Source organism: Schistocerca americana, chromosome 7, assembly GCF_021461395.2.
Source record: "Schistocerca americana isolate TAMUIC-IGC-003095 chromosome 7, iqSchAmer2.1, whole genome shotgun sequence".
Lineage (NCBI taxonomy): Eukaryota > Metazoa > Arthropoda > Insecta > Orthoptera > Acrididae > Schistocerca > Schistocerca americana.
This window is the reverse complement of record NC_060125.1, coordinates 194269037-194292677: the sequence shown is the minus strand read 5'-3', so window position 1 is coordinate 194292677 and position 23641 is coordinate 194269037. Positions and strand designations below refer to the sequence as shown.

The 23641-nt window shown below is 42.6% G+C and overlaps 1 protein-coding gene across 1 annotated transcript in view; it reads right to left on the bottom strand.

Annotated features, from left to right (window-relative positions):
- Window positions 1-23641, bottom strand: part of LOC124621803 (bumetanide-sensitive sodium-(potassium)-chloride cotransporter) — a 597202-nt gene that overhangs the window by 45200 nt on the left and 528361 nt on the right. Inside the window, exons 12-13 of the mRNA XM_047147239.1 lie at window positions 15255-15496; window positions 14933-15129 (exon numbers count right to left, since the gene is read on the bottom strand). Coding sequence (XP_047003195.1) covers window positions 14933-15129; window positions 15255-15496 — 439 coding nt within the window. The remainder of the gene's footprint in view (window positions 1-14932; window positions 15130-15254; window positions 15497-23641) is intronic.

Here is a 23641-nt window from a genome sequence, read left to right as displayed (position 1 = left end):
CGAGGTTGCTCTCTAATTTAATCTCAACTGCCTCCCTAATGACACTGTCCCAATAGCTGGACGTGCATGCCAATATCTCGGTGTTATTATATAACATGGGGTGACCAGTATCCAAGCAATTTCCGGCAATAGCAGATCTATTTGGCTGCTGTAATCGTGTGTGCCGTTTATGTTCAGTACATCTGTCCTCCACGGTCCTGATAGTTTGACCAATATATGCCATGCCGCAGCTACAAGGAATACGATATACACCCGCCTTACGCAGTCCAAGATCATCCTTAACGGAACTCAAAAGTGCTCTAATTTTAGATGGAGGTCGGAAAACACATTTCATATCGTATTTCCGTAAAATATGACCGATCTTATTGGACGTGTTTCCTACGTAAGGCTAAAAGGCAGTAGACTTAGGTGTTGACTCAGAATTATCATCAATCACCCGATAGCGCAATGCACATTGAATCTCTCTATCACTGTAACCATTTTGACGAAATGTAACTTCAAGATGGGACAGCTCAGCTGGCAAAGTCTCAGCGTCAGAAATGACATGTGCCCTGTGTACCAAGGTACGAAGTACCCCTTCACGCTGAGCCGAATGGTGACAACTATTAGCTTGTAAGTACAAGTCGGTGTGAGTACGTTTCCTGTAGACTGCATGTCCCAATGATCCATCATCCTTCCTCCTAACCAACACGTCGAGAAAGGGAAGGCAAGCATCCTCTTCCACCTCCATCGTAAAACGAATATTCGGGTGGATCGAGTTCAGATGTTCTAGAAAGACATTCAAATTCTCCCTACCATGAGGCCAAACAACGAAGGTATCGTCAACGTATCTAAAGAAACAGGCGGGTTTTAAAGGCGCCGACTCCAATGCACGTTCCTCGAAGTCTTCCATAAATAAATTTGCGATCACAGGAGACAACGGACTATCCATCGCAACTCCATCTGTCTGCTCGTAATACTGGTCATTAAATAAAAAGTAAGTGGATGTCAACACATGCCTAAAGAGATTAGTTAAATCAGCACCAAACCTGGCTTCAATTAACTGCAACGAATCAGACAGAGGAACACGAGTGAAGAGAGAGACCACATCGAAACTCACTAAAATATCAGAGTCATTCATCCTCAGTCCCTCCAAACGACGTAAAAAATCAGCTGAGTTCCTGATATGATGTTCACACCGTCCTACTTGTGGACTCAACAGAGAAGCAAGATGCTTGGATACGCGATATGTCGGAGCGCCGATGTTACTCACTATAGGATGGAAAGGAACCCCTTCCTTATGAACCTTTGGAAGGCCATATAACCTAGGGGGAACGGCACTATAGGTGTTAAGCCTCTTGATTGTGTCCTGCGACAAACCACTTTTCTTCAGGAGGCTGTTGGTCTTTCTCTCAACACTTTTCGTGGGGTCAGCATCGATTCTGCGATACGCTGAATCAGATAGTAAACGTTGCATCTTTTGTACGTAATCATGTTTATTTAAAACAACGGTGGCATTGCCCTTGTCAGCAGGTAAAATAACAATACTGGGATCAACTTTGAGAGAGCGTAAAGCAGCCCTCTCTGCTGCTGTTACATTACTCTTGGGTGGACGAGCCCTAGTCAAAACACGGCATGCCTCCCTCCTAACTTCCTCTGCAGCGTCAGGAGGTAGTTTGCAAACTGCCTGTTCAATTGAACTAATAAAATCAACTACCGGCAAATTCTTCGGAGTGGGTGCAAAATTTAAACCCTTCCCTAGCACGGATAAGGTTGCGTCGTCAAAAGATTTCCCTGTGAGATTTATCACAGAACGTCGAGATATAACATCCAACTCCGCGCGATGAAAATGTTCAAACTTTGCCAAATGCCGGGCAGTAACAGAGTTGTACTCCCAGTCAGCTTGGGTCCATGAGGCACCGTCCAACCAATCCCAAGTGAAATCAGACACTTCAGATGCAACCATTAAATGAAAACGATACAATTCTTTGGAAACAGAATCCAAACGTCGACGAGTAAAACGAATTTTCATCACGACACCTCAATAAAAACGACAAAGCACATTGCAGTCTAACTCGACAGCTACGAAGTTTATCCAACTTACGTAAACACCGATACATTTCCTCCCCGTAGAGGTAAACAATGAATGACCTGAGTTTCTCCTGGCGTATACAGCTTTCAAATAACTTCCGGGAATTCAGCCAGGTAACACTTTCAGCGACCGCCGATATTTCAGCGGGAGAACACCCCGCCATTTTCAAGGCAAACTGCAACGGACAGGCGGCGTACATGCAAATTTAATACCTCGGTTCTCCGACAGAAGCAGGAAAGATAACACACACGCACACACACACACACACTGAACACTAGTGCCACCAAAGATGACCACAGTCAGAGCTATCGATAGTGAGACTACGATTTCGCAGGTGAGGCAGCATTGACTCTGTTCCTCTGTTTTTTGACAAGGGAGAGAGCCGGATTCCAAACAGAGTTTAAACAGAAACCTCCATCCCTGTTAACGGGGTTGCTCGCTAATTTAATCTCAACTGCCTCCCTAAATATACTGTCCCAATAGCTGGACGTGCATGCCAATATCTTGGTGTTATTATATAACATGGGGTGACCAGTATCCAAGCAATGTTCGGCAATAGCAGATCTATTTGGCTGCTGTAATCGTGTGTGCCATTTATGCTCAGTACATCTGTCCTCCACGGTCCTGATAGTTTGACCAATATATGCCATGCCGCAGCTACAAGGAATACGATATACACCCGCCTTACGCAGTCCAAGATCATCCTTAACGGAACTCAAAAGTGCTCTAATTTTAGATGGAGGTCGGAAAACACATTTCACATCGTATTTCCGTAAAATACGACCGATCTTATTGGACGTGTTTCCTACGTAAGGCAAAAAGGCAGTAGACTTAGGTGTTGACTCAGAATTATCATCAATCACTCGATGTACAGTTGGTCGATAGCGGCTCTCTCCCTTGTCAAAAAACAGAGGAACAGAGTCAATGCTGCCTCACCTGCGAATTCGTAGTCTCACTATCGATAGCTCTGACTTTGGTCATCTTTGGTGGCACTAGTGTTCAGTGTGTGTGTGTGTGTGTGTGTTATCTTTCCTGCTTCTGTCTGAGAACCGAGGTATTAAATTTGCAAGTACGCCGCCTGTCCGTTGCAGTTTGCCTTGAAAATGGCGGGGTGTTCTCCCGCCGAAATATCGGTGGTCACTGAAAGTGTTACCTGGCTGAATTCCCGGAAGTTATTTGAAAGTTGTATACGCCAGGAGAAACTCAGGTCTCATGACGTCATTGTTCGTTTGGCCCCTGATAGGAAGGTCCGGCAACGGGCCCCTTCCCTTGAGGAAGTACTGTCCATTGCTCAATCGTATGAAGTCTCTCACGCTGCAGGTCAACAGTTGGAAGCGTGATGCGACATCGTGGCGGTTCTGGGTGGCGTGGCCGCGTCCACTGCATCCGTGGTGCCGCGTCCACTGCATCCGTGGTGGACAACGTGCGATCGGTACAATTTGGCCGTTACGGCCGCTCCTGCACGGCGTGTAAACAGAGTTCCGGACGCCGGCCCATTACCGTCCTGTGCGTTGTGCTCTATACATCATGATCGGTCAGAGGGCCCCCAGCGTTGGGCCGTTTGTCGCAAATGTAATAAAAAAGGACACATTGCTAAAGTTTGCCGCTCAGCCTCAAAAGAATCAAAGGAAGCAAGTACAGAGGACATGGACGTTGACATTCAGGAAGTTTCCCGGCCAGGCTCCCGAAGCATCGGCACACAAACTCTTTATCGAGGCGTCGGTTCGGTCACGCCGATTACAACTGCAAGTAGATATGGGCGTGGCAGTTTGCTTGTTGAATGCATAAACTTGCTCTGACCTTGGGTCGCCCCCGTTGGTGCCAGTTTACCGGCGTCTCCGCGGTTATGGTAAACAGTTCATTCCCCTACTGGGTCAATTCACTACCAACATTACTTACAAATCAGTCACTCGGCCTCTTACTTTTATTGTTGTCAGTGATGTGAGCTCCGCTAACCTTTTTGGATTGGATGCCTTTCAAGCTTTCGGTTTTTCTATCGCAGACACCATACAGTTGGTCTCCGAAGACGTTCCCAATCAATCATTGGAATCTTTGACCTCTGACTTTAAGGATATCCTTGAGGAGGGCCTGGGGCATGTTTCAGACTTTGAAGCTTACTTAACGTTGAAAGCGTCGGCTCGACCGCGTTTTCTACACGCGAGGCAGATCCCCTTGGCTCTCCACCCTCAGGTAAAAGCAGAGCTAGACCGGCTGACAGCCCTCAGGGTCGTTCTTCCCATTTCTTCTAGTGATTGGGCTTCACCCCTCGTTATTGTCAGAAAACTCTCGAGAAAATTACGTCTTTGTGGCAATTTCAAGGCCACCATTAATTCTCAATTGGTGGTGCACACCTATCCCTTGCCTCGTTCTGATGAATTGTTCTCTGACGTGGCGGGAGGCCAATATTTTTCGAAAATCGATCTTTCGGAGGCTTATCAGATACCACTTGATGAGGACTCCAAACAGGTGGTGGTCGTCAACACCCCATTTGGCCTTTACCAATACCAGCGGCTGGTTTCGGAATATCCAGTGCCCCGGCGATATTTCAGCATTATCTTGAGCACGTCACGTTGACAATCCCTCATTATATTAATTACCTGGTTTCGGAATATCCAGTGCCCCGGCGATATTTCAGCATTATCTTGAGCACGTCACGTTGACAATCCCTCATTATATTAATTACCTGGACAACGTAATTGTCACAGGCCACAACACAAACGAACACTTGCACAACCTTCGAACCCTCATTCTCAAATTCAGGTCTGTGGGCCTGCGTTGCAACCTGCGTAAGTCGAACTTCTTCCAACCGTCCATTGAGTATGTGGGCTACACCATCTCTCGGCACGGCGTCCAGCTGCTGGGAAGTTTGGTCCAAGGTATCATCGACCTTCAGCGGCCCGCTTCACTGAAGGACTTACAAGCTTTTTTAGGCAAGATTGCCTATTACCACCGGTTCATTCCCAGGACTTCCACCATAGCCCGCCCCCTGTACTGCCTTCTGCCAAGGGTGTTCCTTTTGATTGGTCACCTGCATGCGAGCACGTTCACCTCGTTGAAGGGCCTCCTCACATCAGCGCCTTGTTTGGCTACTTTTGACCCCAATAAGCTGTTGGTCCTGGCTACAGATGCTTCGCAGTATGGGGTGGGGGCGGTCCTGGCCCATCGCAACACGGATGGCTCCGAGCAGCCACTGGCGTTGCGTCTAAAACTCTTAGTCCCACGCAGGCCCATTACTCCTAGGTGGAAAAAGAGGTTTTGGGCATTGTCTACACTGTTACCAAGTTTCACCCTTTCTTGTATGGCACGAAGTTTCAGTTAATCACTGACCATAATCCATTAATATCGTTATTTGGCCCCGCCTCTCAGACTCCGGATAGGGCAGCTCACGGACTGCAGTGCTGGGCATTGTTCCTCTCTAAGTACCATTATGACATTCATTTTTGCCCTAGTGGACAGCATGCCAACACCAACGCTCTTTCCCGTCTTCCAATGGGCCCGAATACTAAGTTCGATCAGGAGGAGATTATGTGTTTTCATTTGGATGTGGCATCCCACCAAGCGGTTGATGGCTTCCCGATCACTAGTTCTAGAGTTGGCAGGGAAACGGCAGCTGACACGGTTCTCCGACAAGTAGTTCGCCTCGTTCAGCAGGGGTGGTCGTCCTGACTTCCAGGCCAGGCCTCGGACCCTCTTCATAATTATTTTGTTCTACGAGACCGCCTCTCAGTCTTCGAAGGAGTTCTCCTTCTGGCTACCGACGATACAGCTCCTCCCGTGGTTGTTCCTGCAAGTTTGCGAAGGGAGGTTCTCCCCTCAGGTAATGAGGGGCACTGGGGTGTTTCCCGTACTAAAACCTTGGCTCGCAGACGTGTATTGGCCCAGTACTGACAGAGAAATTGGGCACTTGGTGGCCACCTGTTCCCAGTGTGCGAGCCAACAGGCGTCTCCCAGGTCAGCGTTCTCTTCATGGCCACCTGCAACCCAGGCATGGGAACGTGTTCACATAGATTTTGCAGGCCCGTTTCTCAATGGCTTTTGGCACATTGTCATTGATGCTTATTCCCGATTCCCATATGTGGTTTGCTGCTCCTCAACCTCTTCAGAAGTTGCAATCCAGGCACTCGCAAAAATCTTTGCTGTGGAAGGTCTGCCGGTCACCCTAGTATCAGAAAATGGACCTCAGTTTATTTCGCAGACCTTCCAGGATTTTTGTAGGCGCTTCGGTATTTGGCACGTTTGCTCTCCCCCCTTTCATCCACAATCGAATGGGGAAGCACACATTTAAGATGCAGATGAAAAAGTATGTGCACGAATTTCCTGTGGAGGAGGCGTTGACGTTTTTCCTGACAGCATACCGGACCACACCGATGGGAGAATGCAGCCCCGCAGAGCTCCTCCACGGGCACCAACCTAGGACTCTGCTGAACCTCCTCTGGCCTGGTCCTCACCAGTCTTCGCAAAATGGGGTACCTGGCTTTCCACCGGGTATGTCGGTCTGGGCATGTGGGTTTGGTCGCAACCCACGTTGGATACCAGTGCTGGTCCTGCGCCGCAATGGCCGCCGTCTGTATACCTTGCAGGCGGGGGACCGGGAGGTACGTCGTCACCAAAATCAGCTACGTCCACGTTTGGGCACCCACCCTCCGACCCCTCAGGCACCGGCTTCCCCATTGCCGGCACCCGTGTTGTTTTCTCAGGGGATGCTACTGCCCCTCCCACCTGTGACTCTGCCACACTGTGATGGTTCTCAGCCTTGGCGGCCTCCAGTAGCTCCAGCACCGACATCGCCATCATTAGAGATGCCCCGGCGAGAGCCGGCCCCCATCATAGGCCCGGTTTCTCAGGAGGCTGGTTTACCTGTGGTCGTGCCTTCCCCATCGTCCCCACCACTGGGTCTTGCCCCTCCCAAGGTGAAACAGGATCCGGAGTTCGACAGCTTGTCACCTGTTCTGTCTCAGGATCCGGTGGTGAGACGATGGGGGCCTCTTCGTGTGGGTCACTTCCACCCGTATTCGAAGGTTCCGGCTCGAGGGTTGGCAGATCCCCCCGACTCCAGCACTCCAATGGACGTGGAGGTCATTGCTACTGCACGACGCTCCACCTTCTGACGCAGTGGATCACAGTGGCTTCACCTACTGAAGGAGGAGGAGCGCAGAAGCCACCAGAAAGATCGCAGGAGGCGCACATCAGCACAGCGCGTCATGGACAGTAGTTGCCGCAAGTCAAGTCCCGTCCACTAGAGGGCGCGCAAGAATTCGGCCACGCCCTCTGCCGGTGGAACTACAACAACTCAGGCAGCACGGGCCGTGCCCAGTCAGTTTTTCATCGGGCATGCCTAGCAGACAGTTCCCGGTCTACACTAGGTGAAGTGCGACGGACAACGTGAATCGTGTTAATACAGGGTTACCACAGGACTGACAAATTTTCAATTCTATACAATGAAAATGAAGCTGAAAAAATGTTGTGTACCTCAAACAAAGTAAAAAAAAAAAGTGTAAATCTGTGTAACTGCAAAAGAATGAAACAGCGCATACTTGCTGCATCGGAAGTTGTGTGAAGCTATGTGCAGATGACACTGTTGGCTACAGGGAGGTTGCAATGCCGGAGGACTGTGGTGAAATGCAGGACAACCTGGAGAGGCCTGCCAGTAGGTGCAGTGGCTGGCAGTTGCCAAGTTCCTCACAAAATCAAATGTCCAATTTCATGTGCCACTTTCCAGTAAGCAATGATTTCTTTCTCAGTGAAGAGATCATTTGGTGAAACATGATCATTTCTGTTAACAGAAGCTCTGAGTCAAGAGCAGCTTTCCATTGCAGAGAGATAATTAACAACCAATAACAATGTGATATGGCCACTTGCATTCTGAATTTATGTGGATATTCCACATGCTCAGTTATGCAGTATTGTTCCTCCAATAAAGATAAGCAGCTAGCATATAGGTGATTTAAAAGTCTCACATCAGGAATGACAGCATGATACTGGAGAAGTTTGCTGAGATTCTTCTTGGCCTTTCAGGAAATTCTGTATATATGAACATTTAGGTTTCATTTTCATGACACCTGTGACCAAAAGAGAAATTTGAAATTTATAATACTTTTGTTCAAATGAAGCATGTCATTAAAAGGAGTGTTGCATGAAATTCATAAACAAAATTCTCTTACATAAACCCACTACCAAACTTGTATTTTATATCAGTTGACTCGTACTTTTCCACTTTGCATTTCAAAGACGATGTATCACTGCTAACATTTGACAAGTCACATCCACAATTCCTGTTCCAGTGGTGTCCATCATCGATTGAAATAATAATGTATGAACATACTATGTACTAGAAAATGTTTGCAGTCTCTTTATGAAAATAAGGCATGTGGATTCTCAGAAAAAACCTGTGTGTACTGGAGAAAAATTCAAACTCCACAGCAAACAATTACAACAATTTTTGCTACTTCAAAAATTTCACATCCAGTAGCAAGACTGAGCCAGGATGTTTATTTTTTTTTTTTTTCCAATCAAACAACCACCATCACACTGGATGTATAATATATAATCAGTACACAGATTATATTACATTACTTTTCTCCTAAAAAGAGTAACAATTAATTTTTGGACTTTTCCTTGATGTTTACAAATACACATATTGTAAATTCTGTTCATCCCATCTACCCCAGTGTTACTGGAAACAACATGAGATACAAGACATAAAACGATCAATGTTACTAAAAGAAGTATTTACCAATATAGATCATAGTTTTTAATTTTCAATTTAGTTGATTTTATATAAGGTTGAAATGATATTACATTAAGCATGTGCATGAAAAAATACCTAATTCTAATGCCAATTTGAAACTAAGCTGCTTTACTTCATATAACCAATAAAAATTTCTAAAGCTGAGCTCTGTTCAGTACTGTAGCCTATTTTCTACATACATACATAAAAACAAAGAAGCAAGCATGTATGTATGTCCTGCATGTCCTCCAAAACCTCTGGATTGATTTAATCCTAATTTGGCACACAAACAGCATACTTCACGAGTATCAGCACTGTGGGGATTTACAGTCTCCTAGCTCTTATAGGAGCACAGATGTGGACAAGAAACGGTTTTTTCAGACTATGACATGTAGACTGACTTGCATGACAGGCATGTGATGGTAGTATCAGCCCGCATTATCAAGCAGCCTACACCTCAAGGGCAAGAAGCACTTTACCCAACCCCAATGTGGAAGCTGCCCTGCATAGCTGGCATATTGTGCAGGAGTAGCCTTTTGCCGTAGTCCATCAGATCACCAGGTTTGTTGCCAATCAAAAATGTGTGGGACATGGTGAAACGACAGGTGCAGCAAAGTGGCTCATTGCCAACCATCACAGATGAACTTTGGAAACAGGTGAATGCAGCATGGATGGCTATACCACAGGATGCCATTCATGCCTTATACGTGTCAATGCCATCACGTACTGAACAAGTTGTCAGGGCCCATGGCAAACATATGCGTGGACACTCGCTGAACTACTCAGAATTTCTGCACAACATACTAATGTACATGTCCTGTGAATATGAATCTCAAGTCGTTCAACGTGTTGTTTTTTTCTTAACATGAATGTACAAAGCAAACTGTATGTTTGTGTTTATGTCCAGGATGTCCTCACAAACCCTTTAACTGATTTCATCCAAATTTGGCACACAAACCTCAAGCTTCACTAGTATCAGCATTGCACAATAACCTCGCAGCTTCAATAGGATCAGAGATAGTGGAAAATGTACTTTTTTTCAGCCCCTGCCTTATAGGTTGCCCTGTGTGACAGGCATGTTGTGGGAGTAATATTGGCGTGCTTGTTGACCTGTTTTGCAGGGGGGCAACAAAGAAGGCTGATATGGATAGAAGACGGGATGGATAGGGAGAGAAGGGTAGGAGGGAATGGATAGGGAGGGAGGGGAAGGATAGAGATAGAGAGCGAGAGAGAGAGGGGGGGAGGGGTGCCAGGAAGATATGGATGGAGAGAGGGAGCAAGGGGAGGTGGACAGAGAGAGAAGGGGGAGATGAATAAGGAGATGGGGTAGAAGGTGATGGACACTTGGGGAGGGGGGAGGAGACACACGGGGAGAAAGCAAAAGGAAGAGATGAACAGAGATGCGTGCTGGAGAAGATGGATAGAGTGAGGGGGGGGGGGGGGGGGGGGGGGGGGAGAAGATGGATGTAGAGAGGGGAAGAGAGGGGATGGAAAGGGAGAGATGAGAGGAGAAAACGGATAGAGAGAGGAGGAGGAGGAGTATGTCATATACACAGAGGGGAGAGGAGGAGATGTACAGAGTGAAGAGGAAAGAGGAGATGGCCAGATAGATGTGGGAGTAACGGGTGGACACAGAAGGAGCAGGATGAGGTGGACACAGAGAGGAGTAAGAATGGGATGTGTACACATACGAACGGCTTGCTATATTGAATCAGCACTGTAGGGGTTAGTGCCTCCTATCTCCCTTAGAACAGGAGATGGGGCAAAAAAGTGTGTTCTATACCTGACATGTAGGCTGCCCAGCATGACAGGTGGATTGTGTGGGCAGTACCAGAATGCCTTTCAGGGGCTACATGTGCACAGGTGAACAGCTAAACAGGGAGGTGGGAAGTGATAGAGGGGGGAGGATGAAGAGGACAGATGGGGGGAGGGTGGTGATGGACAGAGAGCAGGAGAGGAGGGATGTACAGTGAGAGAAAGGGAGGATAAGATGGACAGAGAGACCAGGTTGGAGGGGTATATACGAGGAGAGGGGAGGAAGAGGTGGACAGAGTGATGGGGCAGGAGGAGATGAAGAGACAGAGAGAGCGGGGAGGAAAAGATGGGCAGATGTAGGTGGGAGGGTGAGAAATGGGAGGAGGAAGAGGCAGACACAAAGGTGGGACGAGGAGATATGTGTGGGGAAAATTCTATGGTGTGTGTGTGTGTGTGTGTGTGTGTGTGTGTGTGAAGCTATCTGTACGTATGTGCATCTAGTATCTCCACCCAAATCTCTAAATCAATTTCATCCAAATTTGATTCACAAATTTAATGACTATCATAACTCTAATAGTAGTGCAGCCATGGCCAAAAATGTTGTTTTTTCAGCCCATGCCATAAAGGCTGCCCAGCAAAAAGCATATTGTCTGGGAACTGTATTGGTCTGCTGTATCAACCAGCATACGCAGCAGGGGAAAAAATAAAAAAAATAATTTAAAAAAGCGTTTCAAGCCCCTGATGTTAGGTGGTCCTCCATGATAGGTGTGTTGCATTTGAGTAATATCAGTCTGCTCACTGGCCTGTTATGCACAGGGCTACATACTACAATGGACACAACCGGGGGAATGTTCAAAGATAGAGGAGGGACTGGGCAGAGGGAGGGGAGTGGGAGTGGGTGGACAGTGAGGAAGGGAATAGTAGGGGATGTCCTGAGAAAGGGGGCATGAGGGGATGGACACACAGATGAAGCAGGAGAGGAGACAAAGAAGGTGGGAGGAGTAGATGGTTAGGGAGAGGGAGGAGGAGATTGGTATAGAGAGGGGGAAGAGGAGATTGTTACAGCGAGCAGCAGGAGGAGATGAATGGGGAGAGGGGGCAGTAGGAGATGAAAATGGTGAAGTGGGGAGGAGATTTAGGGGGAGGGGGCCACAAGGATATGGACATAAAGTGGGTGGAGGAGATGGTCTGAGAGAGGAGAAAGAGAAGATGGTCAAAGAAAGGTGGAGGAGGATATGGACAGAGAGAGAGGGTGAAAGAGGAATAGGTAGACAGAGAGAGGGGTGAGGGACAGGAAATGTGTGCAACATATTTGTCGAATGCATATGTGTGTGATACCATGTGGAAAAGGCTAGTACCACAATAAAGCTCAGAGAAGAACTAGCATTATGTACATTATCTTTAAAATAACCTGAGAATCTTTTGCCTGCGGTACCTGTTTTCAATTTATACAGTTAACTGTCTAATTCATAATGAGTCATGTGGGCTAAAAAACAAACAAACAAATACCAAATTCAGGTCTTGAAGATGGTCAAGATACAACATCAGGAATCACAGCTCACAGTGTTTCAAACAGAAACACATAACAACAAAACTAGCCTTTGAAACTATCAGTTAATTCTTGAGATGGGCGAGGGGGTGGAGGGGGAGGGCAAAATAATCAGTTGGGTGATACCTGGGTGTAAAGGGAAAGTGGTGGGGCAGGGAAAGTTATTCTAATATCATCTAAGAAGGAGCTACCTTGTATAAAAATAAGAGAAGGAAAAGATGAAGCAAAGGTTTTCAAAGAAATCTGGAGGTCATTAGTACATGCTAAATCATCTTCTCTTCAGAGACAACAGAAGAAAAGGATTGAGTCAGAAGTAAAAATGAGAAGTGGAAGAATAAAGCAAAGTACAGGAAATTAAGAGCAAAATACCAGGAAACGAGACAAACATAGTGAGAAAAAGGAGATGGAAAAAATGGAGGGAAAAGTAAAGGGTGGTAAAAGTAGTATCTCCTAGGTGAAAAAACAATAAATAATAAAATCAAACCAAGGTAAAATTCCAACAAACAGCATAGAGGAAGGGAGATAAGTTAGCACATAGTAAATATTGGAGGGTTAAAGGATGAGAGTATATACGAGGGTTGGAACTTTAATAGTGGCAACTATTTATTTACAGCTCATACAAAGTAGATACATGTTTCAAAGTTTTACTGACATTCAAAGTAGTCACCAGCATTGTGTATAACACTCTGCCAGTGACGTGGAAGTCTTAGGATACTCTTTAGCAGTGCCAATTGTGTTCACAGTTCGAGTGGCATGGTCTACTGCCTGACTTCATGGCATTTGCTTCAGAACTGCTACTAATCCATCAGGCAACAGACCACGCCGCTCGAACTGTCAACACAACTGGCACTGCTAAGAATATCCTATGACTTCCACATTGCTGGCAATGGGTTATACTCAATGTTGGTGACTACTTTGATGGTCAGTAAAACTTTGAAACACGTATCTATTTTGTACAAGCTGTAAATAAATAGTTGCCACCATTAAAGTTCCAACCCTCGTATTAGAGGGCATGTTCTTCTGTAAAGAATACTGGGAAAGTAATGTTGGGTAGATGATTGGGTAGATGATCCGAATGGCCTGTAGCGTAAATCAGACCCTCAGATCTCTTGGGCAATGCCACAGAGCTCGTTATCGATCATATATGTGGTGGACAATGAGTATGTGTTCACTTATGATTTCTAACTGTCTGTTGGTGATCATACACTGCATAAAAGTTTATTTAGTTATTGTATGGTAGCTAATAAACAATCTGATCAGTTCCACATGTGAGCCTGCCTTTGATGTAATGTGTCTTTTGGATCCTTGGCCATTTGGATATTCCCAACTAGCACTAGTCTCCATTAACTCCAGAGATGGAAGCTTACTCTCTAACATATGTCCTCCCATTATTGCTACACTTAACTTGTTACAATAACAATTTTCTGTTACAATAACTCGCTCGCCCGATCCCAAAAATTCCTTCCTCTATGACAATTTTTGGGACATAACCTACTTATTTTTCTTATATATTCTTTTTCCACAGAGAAGCAGCTCTCTCTCTCTCTCTCTCTCTCTCTCTCTCTCTCTCTCTCTCTCTCTCTCTCTCTCTCCCCTCTCCCTCCCATGTCTTTGTCTAACCTTTACTTCTTGCTATATTGCTACCTTCCATCATCTCTGAACTGAAGCTGGTGCATTACATACTAATTTATCTTTGATCTTCAATTCTTTTGGATGCCTTTTACTTCATAGATTCCTTCCTTCTTCCTTATACAACATGACTTTTAGCTGGGCTTTCAGTTATCTGACACCCAAGCCCAACCTTCCCATAAGGATTTTCATTTTTATTCAAATATGCATTTCACACTCTCAAACTTCAACAACAAAGTAATTCCATTTACATACAACTTGGAGCTTAAGACCAAAAATAATTGCTAATCAGCCTTTCATCAGCAAGTAGGTTTATTCAATACATTTTTAATGTTAGTTTATGCCAGGTACTAACACTGAAATCGAACTACCATATCCAGATATATCACATCATATGAAAAATTGAAAATCAGTAACAATTTGCTCCCCACATTCAAAACATGAAAGATTTAATATCTTGTGCATAACAGTTTACACAGTACTGATACTATAAACTTTACTGCATTAAGTTAGGTATTACTGTTATTTCACTCATGATTATTAGAAAGGAGATCTCTGTACTTCATTTACACAATAATTATCAGGAAGATAGCGCAGCACTCAAGATATTATTAAGCCCACTATGCTACATTCGTAGAAATAACCAATAGCCTTAGCTTGAGGCTATGATAAGCAAAAACGAAGCATTTGTGAACTGTGCTAAACATTTTAGAACTACACTCTATGGTATACATTTTGCAAGGAAGAGGCTGCAGGGCATGCACAGAAGCGTGTATATACACCGAACTGTTTTTGGAAGTGTGCAAAACAACACTAACATCTCTGTAACTTACCCCTTGACTTTGTTATCTGACGAATTCCTACACTGATAAATTTGTACAGATCTTCATTTCATTGAAACGGAATCAAGGAGGAAAAAAACAACATAACATATTAAATTTCACTAACATCTTATAATTTTTTTGGTAAATGAAATAACTACTTTTAAATTTTCAGCACACTCATTATCTGAAACACTACAAAGATACTATAGAAGGAAAACTAAAAATAGTGATATTTTTTGGAATAATCATGTAAAAAGAAAAAAAAATTACAAATTTTATTCAAATAATTATAAAGTAAATAATATTCCATAATGACAAACATTCAAAAACGTTTGAAAACATATATTTCAGAAAACCCACATAAAATATGAACCAACCTTGTGAAATCTGAGGGAAAGACTGATTTCGAGGAAGACTTTCTTGGGAATTCTGACGCACTATCGATACACCTTTCTCTGAATTTACACCATTGGCCATCTTCAACAAATCCTCTTCATCAGCTACCACTTTTGAGTAATCTAAGCCACCCTGTAGTCGTAGTATGGCTACTGCAATGTACATGTCCAGTGCCTTGCTGAAAAATAATAGCCATAGTTGACACTTGATCTACAACTGCACCCAGAGAGTTTTTATTGAGTCATATTGCATTAGCAGCATTCCATGTTCCATTAACGAGATCTAGGTTTAATTAAAACTTACTGTATCACATTAAAATACATCACTAGTTCATTTCTATCACATTCTGTCCAATCAGCCTTATAACCCATCAATAGGATGTTGGGTTTCAGCTTCCCAACTCCAGAAGATTGCAGTAAAGCTTTTGCTCCCTCTTCAAACTTCACTTCATCAATGTGTGTGTAGAAGGCTTTTATTTTATGTGATTTTAACCAATTATGAGCTTTGTACGTCAACACATTACGCACTCTTTGACTCAAGGCATCCTGTAAAAATATTTTCAAGTGAAATTAGTTTATATGCAAATGGATTAATTTACTTAACTTTGTGACAATTTATTGTGCAATAGTCAGTGATACTGACAAATGTAAAAATATGAGATACAATATGCAAATAAAGAGATAAAATGCCTAAGCTCAAATTTCTAATACATTATGAGACAGAACTGCTGGCTATTACTTACCTTAAGGAGGCAAAAATGTATACTGCAGGCAAAACATATACTGCAGCCACTAGACACTAAAAACACTCATAAATAAGGGACACACTACCTAGCTTTCGTAACTAATAGAGGAATATGTTACGTTGGGGAAAGTTACAAAGGAAGTTTCTACCAAAGGACGACACACGAACGCACGCATGCACACACACACACACACACACACACACACACACACACACACACACACACACACACACACACTATATTCATGCTCAGTGCTTAAGCTAGAGGGACAGTAGAAGCTTGCAAGTACTTGTCACCCATCCTCCTTTATAGTACAAGGTTTCAATCCTAAAATGCCCATTATCCCAATGATGTTCAAATCTAGTTAAAGATATGAAAGAGAACACTCAACTTAGAAAATTGGTGAAATTACAGAGTGACATAATGGTCTAGTAAATAACAATGCAGTTTTAGTTTTAGTTATGTCATGTTCCGTACATCATTTTCCCAATTATTTTATCGATAAGGCGTGGAACAAGTCAGATTACAAGATATATATACACACATGAATAGTGCTAATATTAATATTACTGAAATTTTTAGTTCTACACATGCAACTACATTTAGAAGTACTTTTTTTTTTTCTATTTCTGAAACAGAAACTCGTCCACGGAGTAGGAGTTGTCCAAAAGAAATGATTTTAAGCTAGATTTAAAACTTGATCTGCTACCTGCCAGACACTTTATGTTGTTGGGCAAACAATCAAAGATTTTTCTTGGTGACTAATGTACTCCTTTTTGAGCAACTGACAGCTTCAATAACGGATAGGAAAGGTAATTTTTCCCTCTAGTGTTGTACGTATGAACATCACTGTTCTTCGCGAATTGAGATGGATTATTTGTAATGAATATCATTAACAAATATATGTACTCTAACAGGGTGTATATGTGGACAAGGAAAAAAAATTCCCGGATTTCCCAGTTAAAAATACACATTCTCCTGGGTGACAGTGTATTTTCCCTATCAATCCTTTGAATGGTTATGGTTTTATACACGGGCGTACAATTTCCTGGCACTTTAGAAAAAGAAACTTCGATGCGCTTTTGTAAGCCGTTCGTAGCTCATGTCACGTGATCTCGCCAGCCGATAACAGCGGATATTCAGAGCATAGGACACGTAATGTAGTCAGCCAACAGCAACATCACTGTTAAGTAGCACGAACACACAAACAGGGAAAGTTAATAGTTTAAATTAATATACATAGTGTTGCTACAAGAAAAGCAAAGCTTTCACATATAATATTGTTCTCAAGCTGCAAGAGAAGCTAAGCTTTCGCACATACTGTTGATCTTTTATGCACGTGTTACACTTTAAGACATATCATACAATGAGCCAGTAAAATTTTTAGTAATGACATAAACGTCTGATCTTTAGGGTTCGATATTCTTCTAAATGGCTCGTCATCAATGAGAGTCAAACGCTCTGTGATTTAATAAATTCATGGTACATTCTTGCACATAGTTCAACTTACGTAAGAGGATATTTACTTTGAAAGTAACACTTTTCAAACCACTATTCACAATATTTTCCTGCGAGCTGTGATAAATAGGTTCGTTTCAGCAGTTGCCAGAAAGCACTGATAACAGGCGACACCACACTTGGGTAGCTATCATGACGTAAGAAGCCCATATGTATGTACGTATAAAACATTGAAAGATCATACATTATGTCATAAAAGAAACAAGACATCAGAGGATACTGCAAAAGTATCAGAATTTTGTGAACCATATTAAAACGTGCACATTCAAAGTGCATACTTAAAGTGGAAATTCGTATGTCCAGATTCTCAATGAAGTAGACCTCGAGCTGATATTAAGCTTTTCAATGTTGTTTTGGGGATGTAAATTTTCTTGGAGCACCAGTACTCTATTATATCATGTTTGGTTCTTCATTGTGGCATAATGCCACACATGCTAGAAAATGAAAACGTGCACCTGAAATGCAGCAAACAGTTGAAACTAGCGAGTACTGTGGAATTAAACATTTCGTTTCAAATACATTGACTGCCTCTGCAGATCAGGTTAACAAAAGTCAAGTTTCTTTATCAAACAGACAAAAATAGCTTCATTGTTCCGCAAGGTGATTAATGCTTGGCTGTCAGAAAGGTGGAAATAAAATCAAATCTGAAACTAATGACATATTTTAACCTTCCGTAATTATGTGAATGTGTTTTATTTCACTAGATAGCTCCCGGCCACAGATAGCCATTTTGTTTTCATTTGACGTGAGAGTAAATGATGGGGAAACAGCAAAATCACTAAATGTAAACACGGGTCATGTGGAGACTACCCCCTAACTCAGACGCTCTGTGCATCAGCCCTGGATCTACGACATTTGCGAACCGGGTCAAAACTAAAAAAAATCGAATTTTCAAAATATGTTCATCTTGTAGCGCACATCTTTCTGAAAAGTCTGAAACTAAAACACATGTATTCAAGGAAATGCAAGACATTATTTGGTCTTAAGTATGCCAAAGTGCAGTGCCACGCCTCTTCATAAAGCATTTTTCTACCGCACGTCCAAACTATATTCAGGAGAGTGGAAATTGAAATGTCCTATGGTGCCTCTCCTTCTCCCAGTCGGCCGGTTTGACACACCGCCCCTCTTTAAAAAAAATCTTGCAATTAATAGCGGATGGGATTATTTGTAATCAAGAGACCAAGAACTCTTCAGAAAATTGAACTCTTTATGGCCTATTAGTTAATAACTTGCTGTTTTGTGTGGCATAAAATTGAATATAGGATATATAAAACCAATACTGACAAGAGATAAGCAAGAAATTACACACTTCTTCAAATGTTAGGTCCTAGCTTTTTTTTCTCTCCAACCTTGCTACAGCTTTACATGGCATGCTTTCCTTTCTGCGAACGAATCTATTACCTCATCAAAGTTCGTCAAACGTTTTTGAAAAATTGAAATGTCATTATCTAATACTGAAAAAGCTGTTAATACAAATAATACCCAAGACTGATGTGGTTTCTCAATTTGATTTCGTCTATTTTGTCACTATCTACTAGATAAAACAAAATAGGGCTCTCTAATGTGGTAGCAATTTTGTAACACACCAAATAAATGAGACTGTTTTGGCACAAATGGCCATTTTTATAACACGACTGAATTTAATCCATGAAGTACCACTAACAAATGCCTATTAGGCCTACTACAAGCAAAAAGCTTTATGTTAGGAAATAGTTTCACATTTCATTCATACGCACCAGCTTCTCAAGCATGAAATCGAAATGTAGTATTACGAAATTTTTATATAAATTTGGAATCGTCTTATTCTTCTTTGTGTGATGTCACGTTTCTTCTCCTTCCTCGTTCTAACAATCTTGTCATCACCAATTCTGTAGCTATTGCTGCCATTGTCAAAATTTGTTCGCCTCTTAACTTCACTAACCCTGCCAGAATCATAGGTTTAGTTATCCCGCGATTATTTTCCAGTTAGGCGTTATTATGTGTTCGAACAACACGTTTTCCGCGTTACTTCCAGAGTAGAACTTAAGCGGCTGCTAGCCGGGGACTGTACTACTGGTCCTTACTACTGTAGCGATCTGGCCAAAAATTTTCTGTCAAAATTTCATTTTCTTGGATACACCGAGAAGATAATACGTAATATTTCTCACCTGTTATTCCTGTCAGTCGTTTATTTCCATCCACTCTGGTAGTCTGAATCTATGGATTTCACTAGTAATTACAACAATGCTGATCATTCGCAAACCCAATCAACCACATATTCAGACAGCGATTGGCATTCATCCATTCGGCTTTACTCCCTCAGCTCGTACAGCCCCATCCCCTTTTGTCCGCGGAAAGTTAATTTCTAGATGCAATGAGGATTCTCCTGACAAACATCACATACATTATGCATGCATCCAAAAATCAACTTATGATTCATTCAGAAATTAACTTAAAATTTGTTCAAAAGTCAACAGGGAAGCATTTCAAAATCATATGAATAATCTATCAAAAAACAAAGATGATGTGACTTACCAAACGAAGCGCTGGCAGGTCTAAAGACACACAAACAAACACAAACATACACACAAAATTCAGGCTTTCACAACAAACTGTTGCCTCATCAGGAAAGAGGGAAGGAGAGGGAAAGACGAAAGGATGTGGGTTTTAAGGGAGAGGGTAAGGAGTCATTCCAATCCCGGGAGCGGAAAGACTTACCTTAGGGGGAAAAAAGGACGGGTATACACTCGCACACACACACATATCCATCCACACATACACAGACACAAGCAGACATTTGTAAAGGCAAAGAGTTTGGGCAGAGATGTCAGTCGAGGTGGAAGTAAAGAGGCAAAGATGTTGTAGAAAGACAGGTAAGGTATTAGTGGCGGCAAATTGAAATTAGCGGAGATATGTATATGTGTGTGTGTGCGAGTGTATACCCATCCTTTTTCCCCCTAAGGTAAGTCTTTCCGCTCCCGGGATTGGAATGACTCCTTACCCTCTCCCTTAAAACCCACATCCTTTCGTCTTTCCCTCTCCTTCCCTCTTTCCTGATGAGGCAACAGTTTGTTGCGAAAGCCTGAATTTTGTGTGTATGTTTGTGTGTCTTTCGACCTGCCAGCGCTTTCGTTTGGTAAGTCACATCATCTTTGTTTTTTGATACATTTTTCCCACGTGGAATGTTTCCCTCTATTATATTAACATCATATGAATAATCGACAGACAAGATTGCGCTGAATGCTAGGCACTTTGTGAAACAAGTTTTTTTCCCTCAAGAATATGAATTTGGTGCCCCCTTTTCCCGGTAGCATCTAGCCGCGACTGCTTGCACAGCCAACAGCCACATTCCTGTAGCCAGAAGCGGGAGAATCCACTACTCAAATGCGACTCAACTGCGAATGCGCATGAGCCCGTTCGTAACTGCTAAAACGAATCTAATATAAAACCATTTGACACATTTTGATGTTGGCAGATGCTTACATGAGCACTGTATGTCGTTGTTGTATATGGCACATTTCCTTTGCAATTTAAGTTATTTTCGTTTTTTCTCTCGTTTATGTTTCATTGTTGAAGTATTATTCTGCAGTAGCGGGATACAGTAGTATCCTTTGTTAGAGCATCGGTTCTCACCAGTCAAAATTACAAAAATTTAACTGAAAACTAAAACAATGAAAAATTCCCGAAATTCTAAAAATATCCCGGGTTTTTCCCGGATTTCCCAGTTGTCCTGGGTCGTATACACCCTGTCTAATGGTGCAGTTACAATACCTAACTCTTTGAAAAGGTGCCTACATGATGTCCTTGGGTGACCACCACTAATTATTCTCACTGCTCTCTTTTGTGCAATCAATACTTTATGTCTAACAAGGAAACCTCCCCATCACACCCCCCTCAGATTTAGTTATAAGTAGGCACAGTGGATAGGCCTTGAAAAACTGAACACAGATAAATTGAGGAAACAGGAAGAAGTTGTGTGGAACTATGAAAAAATAAGCAAAATATGCAAATTGAGTAGTCCATGCGCAAGATAGGCAACATCAAGGAGAATGTGAGCTCAGGAGTGCCGTGGTCCCATGGTTAGCGTGAGCAGCTGCGGAACGAGAGGTCCTCAGTTCAAGTCTTCCCTCGAGTGAATATTTTAATTTTTTATTTTCAGACAATTATCAAAGTTCAGGCACTCACAGATAATCAACTTTGCTCTCCAAAATTCCAGGACATGTTCAGATTTGCTTGGACATATGCAGGATTTGACAGTCTACACAAGGAAAAATTTGAAAACGTTAAAAACATACGTTTTGACAGAGCACAGGGAAAACTGTGCGACTGTGAAACTGTTGCATTCATTTGTTGCAGTTTGCTGCGCGGGATTAGCCGGCGGTCTATGGCGCTGCAGTCATGGACTGTGCAGCTGATCCTGGCAGAGATTCGAGGCCCCCCCTCAGGCATGGTTGTGTGTGTTTGTCCTTAGGATAATTTAGGTTAAGTAGTGTGTAAGCTTAGGGACTCATGACTTTAGCAGTTAAGTCCCATAAGATTTCACACACACATTTGTTGCAGGTTATGTGACAAACTCTTATGTTTTAATCACTTTTTTGGGAGTGATTGTCACATCCACAAGAAAATCTAAATTGGGCAAGGTAGAAGAATCTTTTTACCCATTCGCCAAGTGTCCAAGTTAGGTGGGTCGACAACATATTCCTGTCATGTGACGCACATGCCGTCATGAGTGTCGTATAGAATATATCAGACGTGTTTTCCTATGGAGCAATCGGTTGACCTATGACCTTGCGATCAAATGTTTTCGGTTCCCATTGGCAAGGCACGTCCTTTCGTCTACTAATCGCATGGTTTTGCGGTGCGGTCGCAAAACACAGACACTAAATTTATTACAGTGAATAGAGATGTCAATGAACGAACGGACAGTTCATAACTTTGTGAAAATAAAGAAAGTAAACTTTTCACTCGATGGAAGACTTGAACCAAGGACCTCTCGGTCCGCAGCTGCTCATGCTAACCACGGGACCACGGCGCTCCTGAGTTCACTCTCTCCTTGAAGTTGCTTATCTTGCACATGGACTATTCAGTTTGCATATTTTGCTTATATTTTTCATAGTTCCACACAACTTCTTCCTGTTTTCTCGATTGATCTGTGTTCAATTTTTCAAGGCCTATGCACTGTGCCAACTTAGAACTAAATCTGAGGGGGTGCGATGGGGAGGTTCCATGTAAGTGATGAGTTACCCCATAAGACATTATTGAGTGGAAATATGAAAAGTACGTTTGGAGGCTGATCTGTTTATTGCCAAGACTAGCGATTATGCGAAGAGCCAAAGAAGCTCAACTTAGTTGTTTGAGAAGCTCAGCAATATGCTTCTTCCAGTTCAAGTTATCATCAATGTGAACACCCAAACATTTGGAGAAATCTACCCTGTTAACTGAGCCCTGTTTATATGCTACATTAATTGTTGGTACGACTCTATTCAGTGTACAGAACTGGATATAGTGAGTTTTTTTTTTCAAAATTAAGGGAGAGTCCATTTTCTGAGAACCACTTAATAATTCTTTGAAAGACATCTTCAACAATATCTTCAGCTGCTTTTTCTGGAATGCAATTTATTATTTCACTTGTGTCATCTGCAAAAAGTACTAGTTCTGCTTGCTGAACATTAAGTGGGATGTCATTCACACGAATAAGGAACAGCAGAGGACCTAAAATTGTACCCCGTGGGACTCCCTTTGTGATAACTCCCCATTCACTAGAATTTACCACCCTCCCAACATTATTTGTGCTATTCAGCACAACTTTTTGCTTTCTGTTCATTAAGTACGATTCAAACCAGCTGTGTGTGTAGCCTTCAATTCCATAAAACCTGAGTTTTTCTAAGAGTGTCACATGATCCACACAGTCAAGTGCCTTGGACAGATCACAAAAAACACAAACTGGTGATAATTTGTTATTTAGGGCTTGTACTATTTGATGGGTAAATGTGTAGATAGCATTCTCAGTCAAGTAACCCTTCCAGAATCCGAACTGTGACAAGCTGAGTAAATAATTTTCACTTAAATGTGAAACTACTACTGAATACATAACTTTTTCGAAATTTTAGAAAATGAAGTCAGCAATGAGATTGGTCTATAATTATTTAAGTCACTCTTGTCCCCTTTTTTATGAAGAGGTTTGACAATTGCATATTTCAATCTGTCTGGAAAAATTACCTGTGCCAGTGAAGCATTACATATATCGCTAAGGACTCCACTTATTAAATTAGAACAACACTTCAAAATTCTGTTAGAGACTCAATCAACACCACATGAGCTCTTTTTTCAGTACATTTATAATTCCCTTAATTTCATTGGGGGATGTTGGTGCTATTTCTAAAGGCCCAAAGTCCTGGGGAGTGACATTTTTAACATATTTTTTTGCTTCTTCAACTGAACCCTTTAA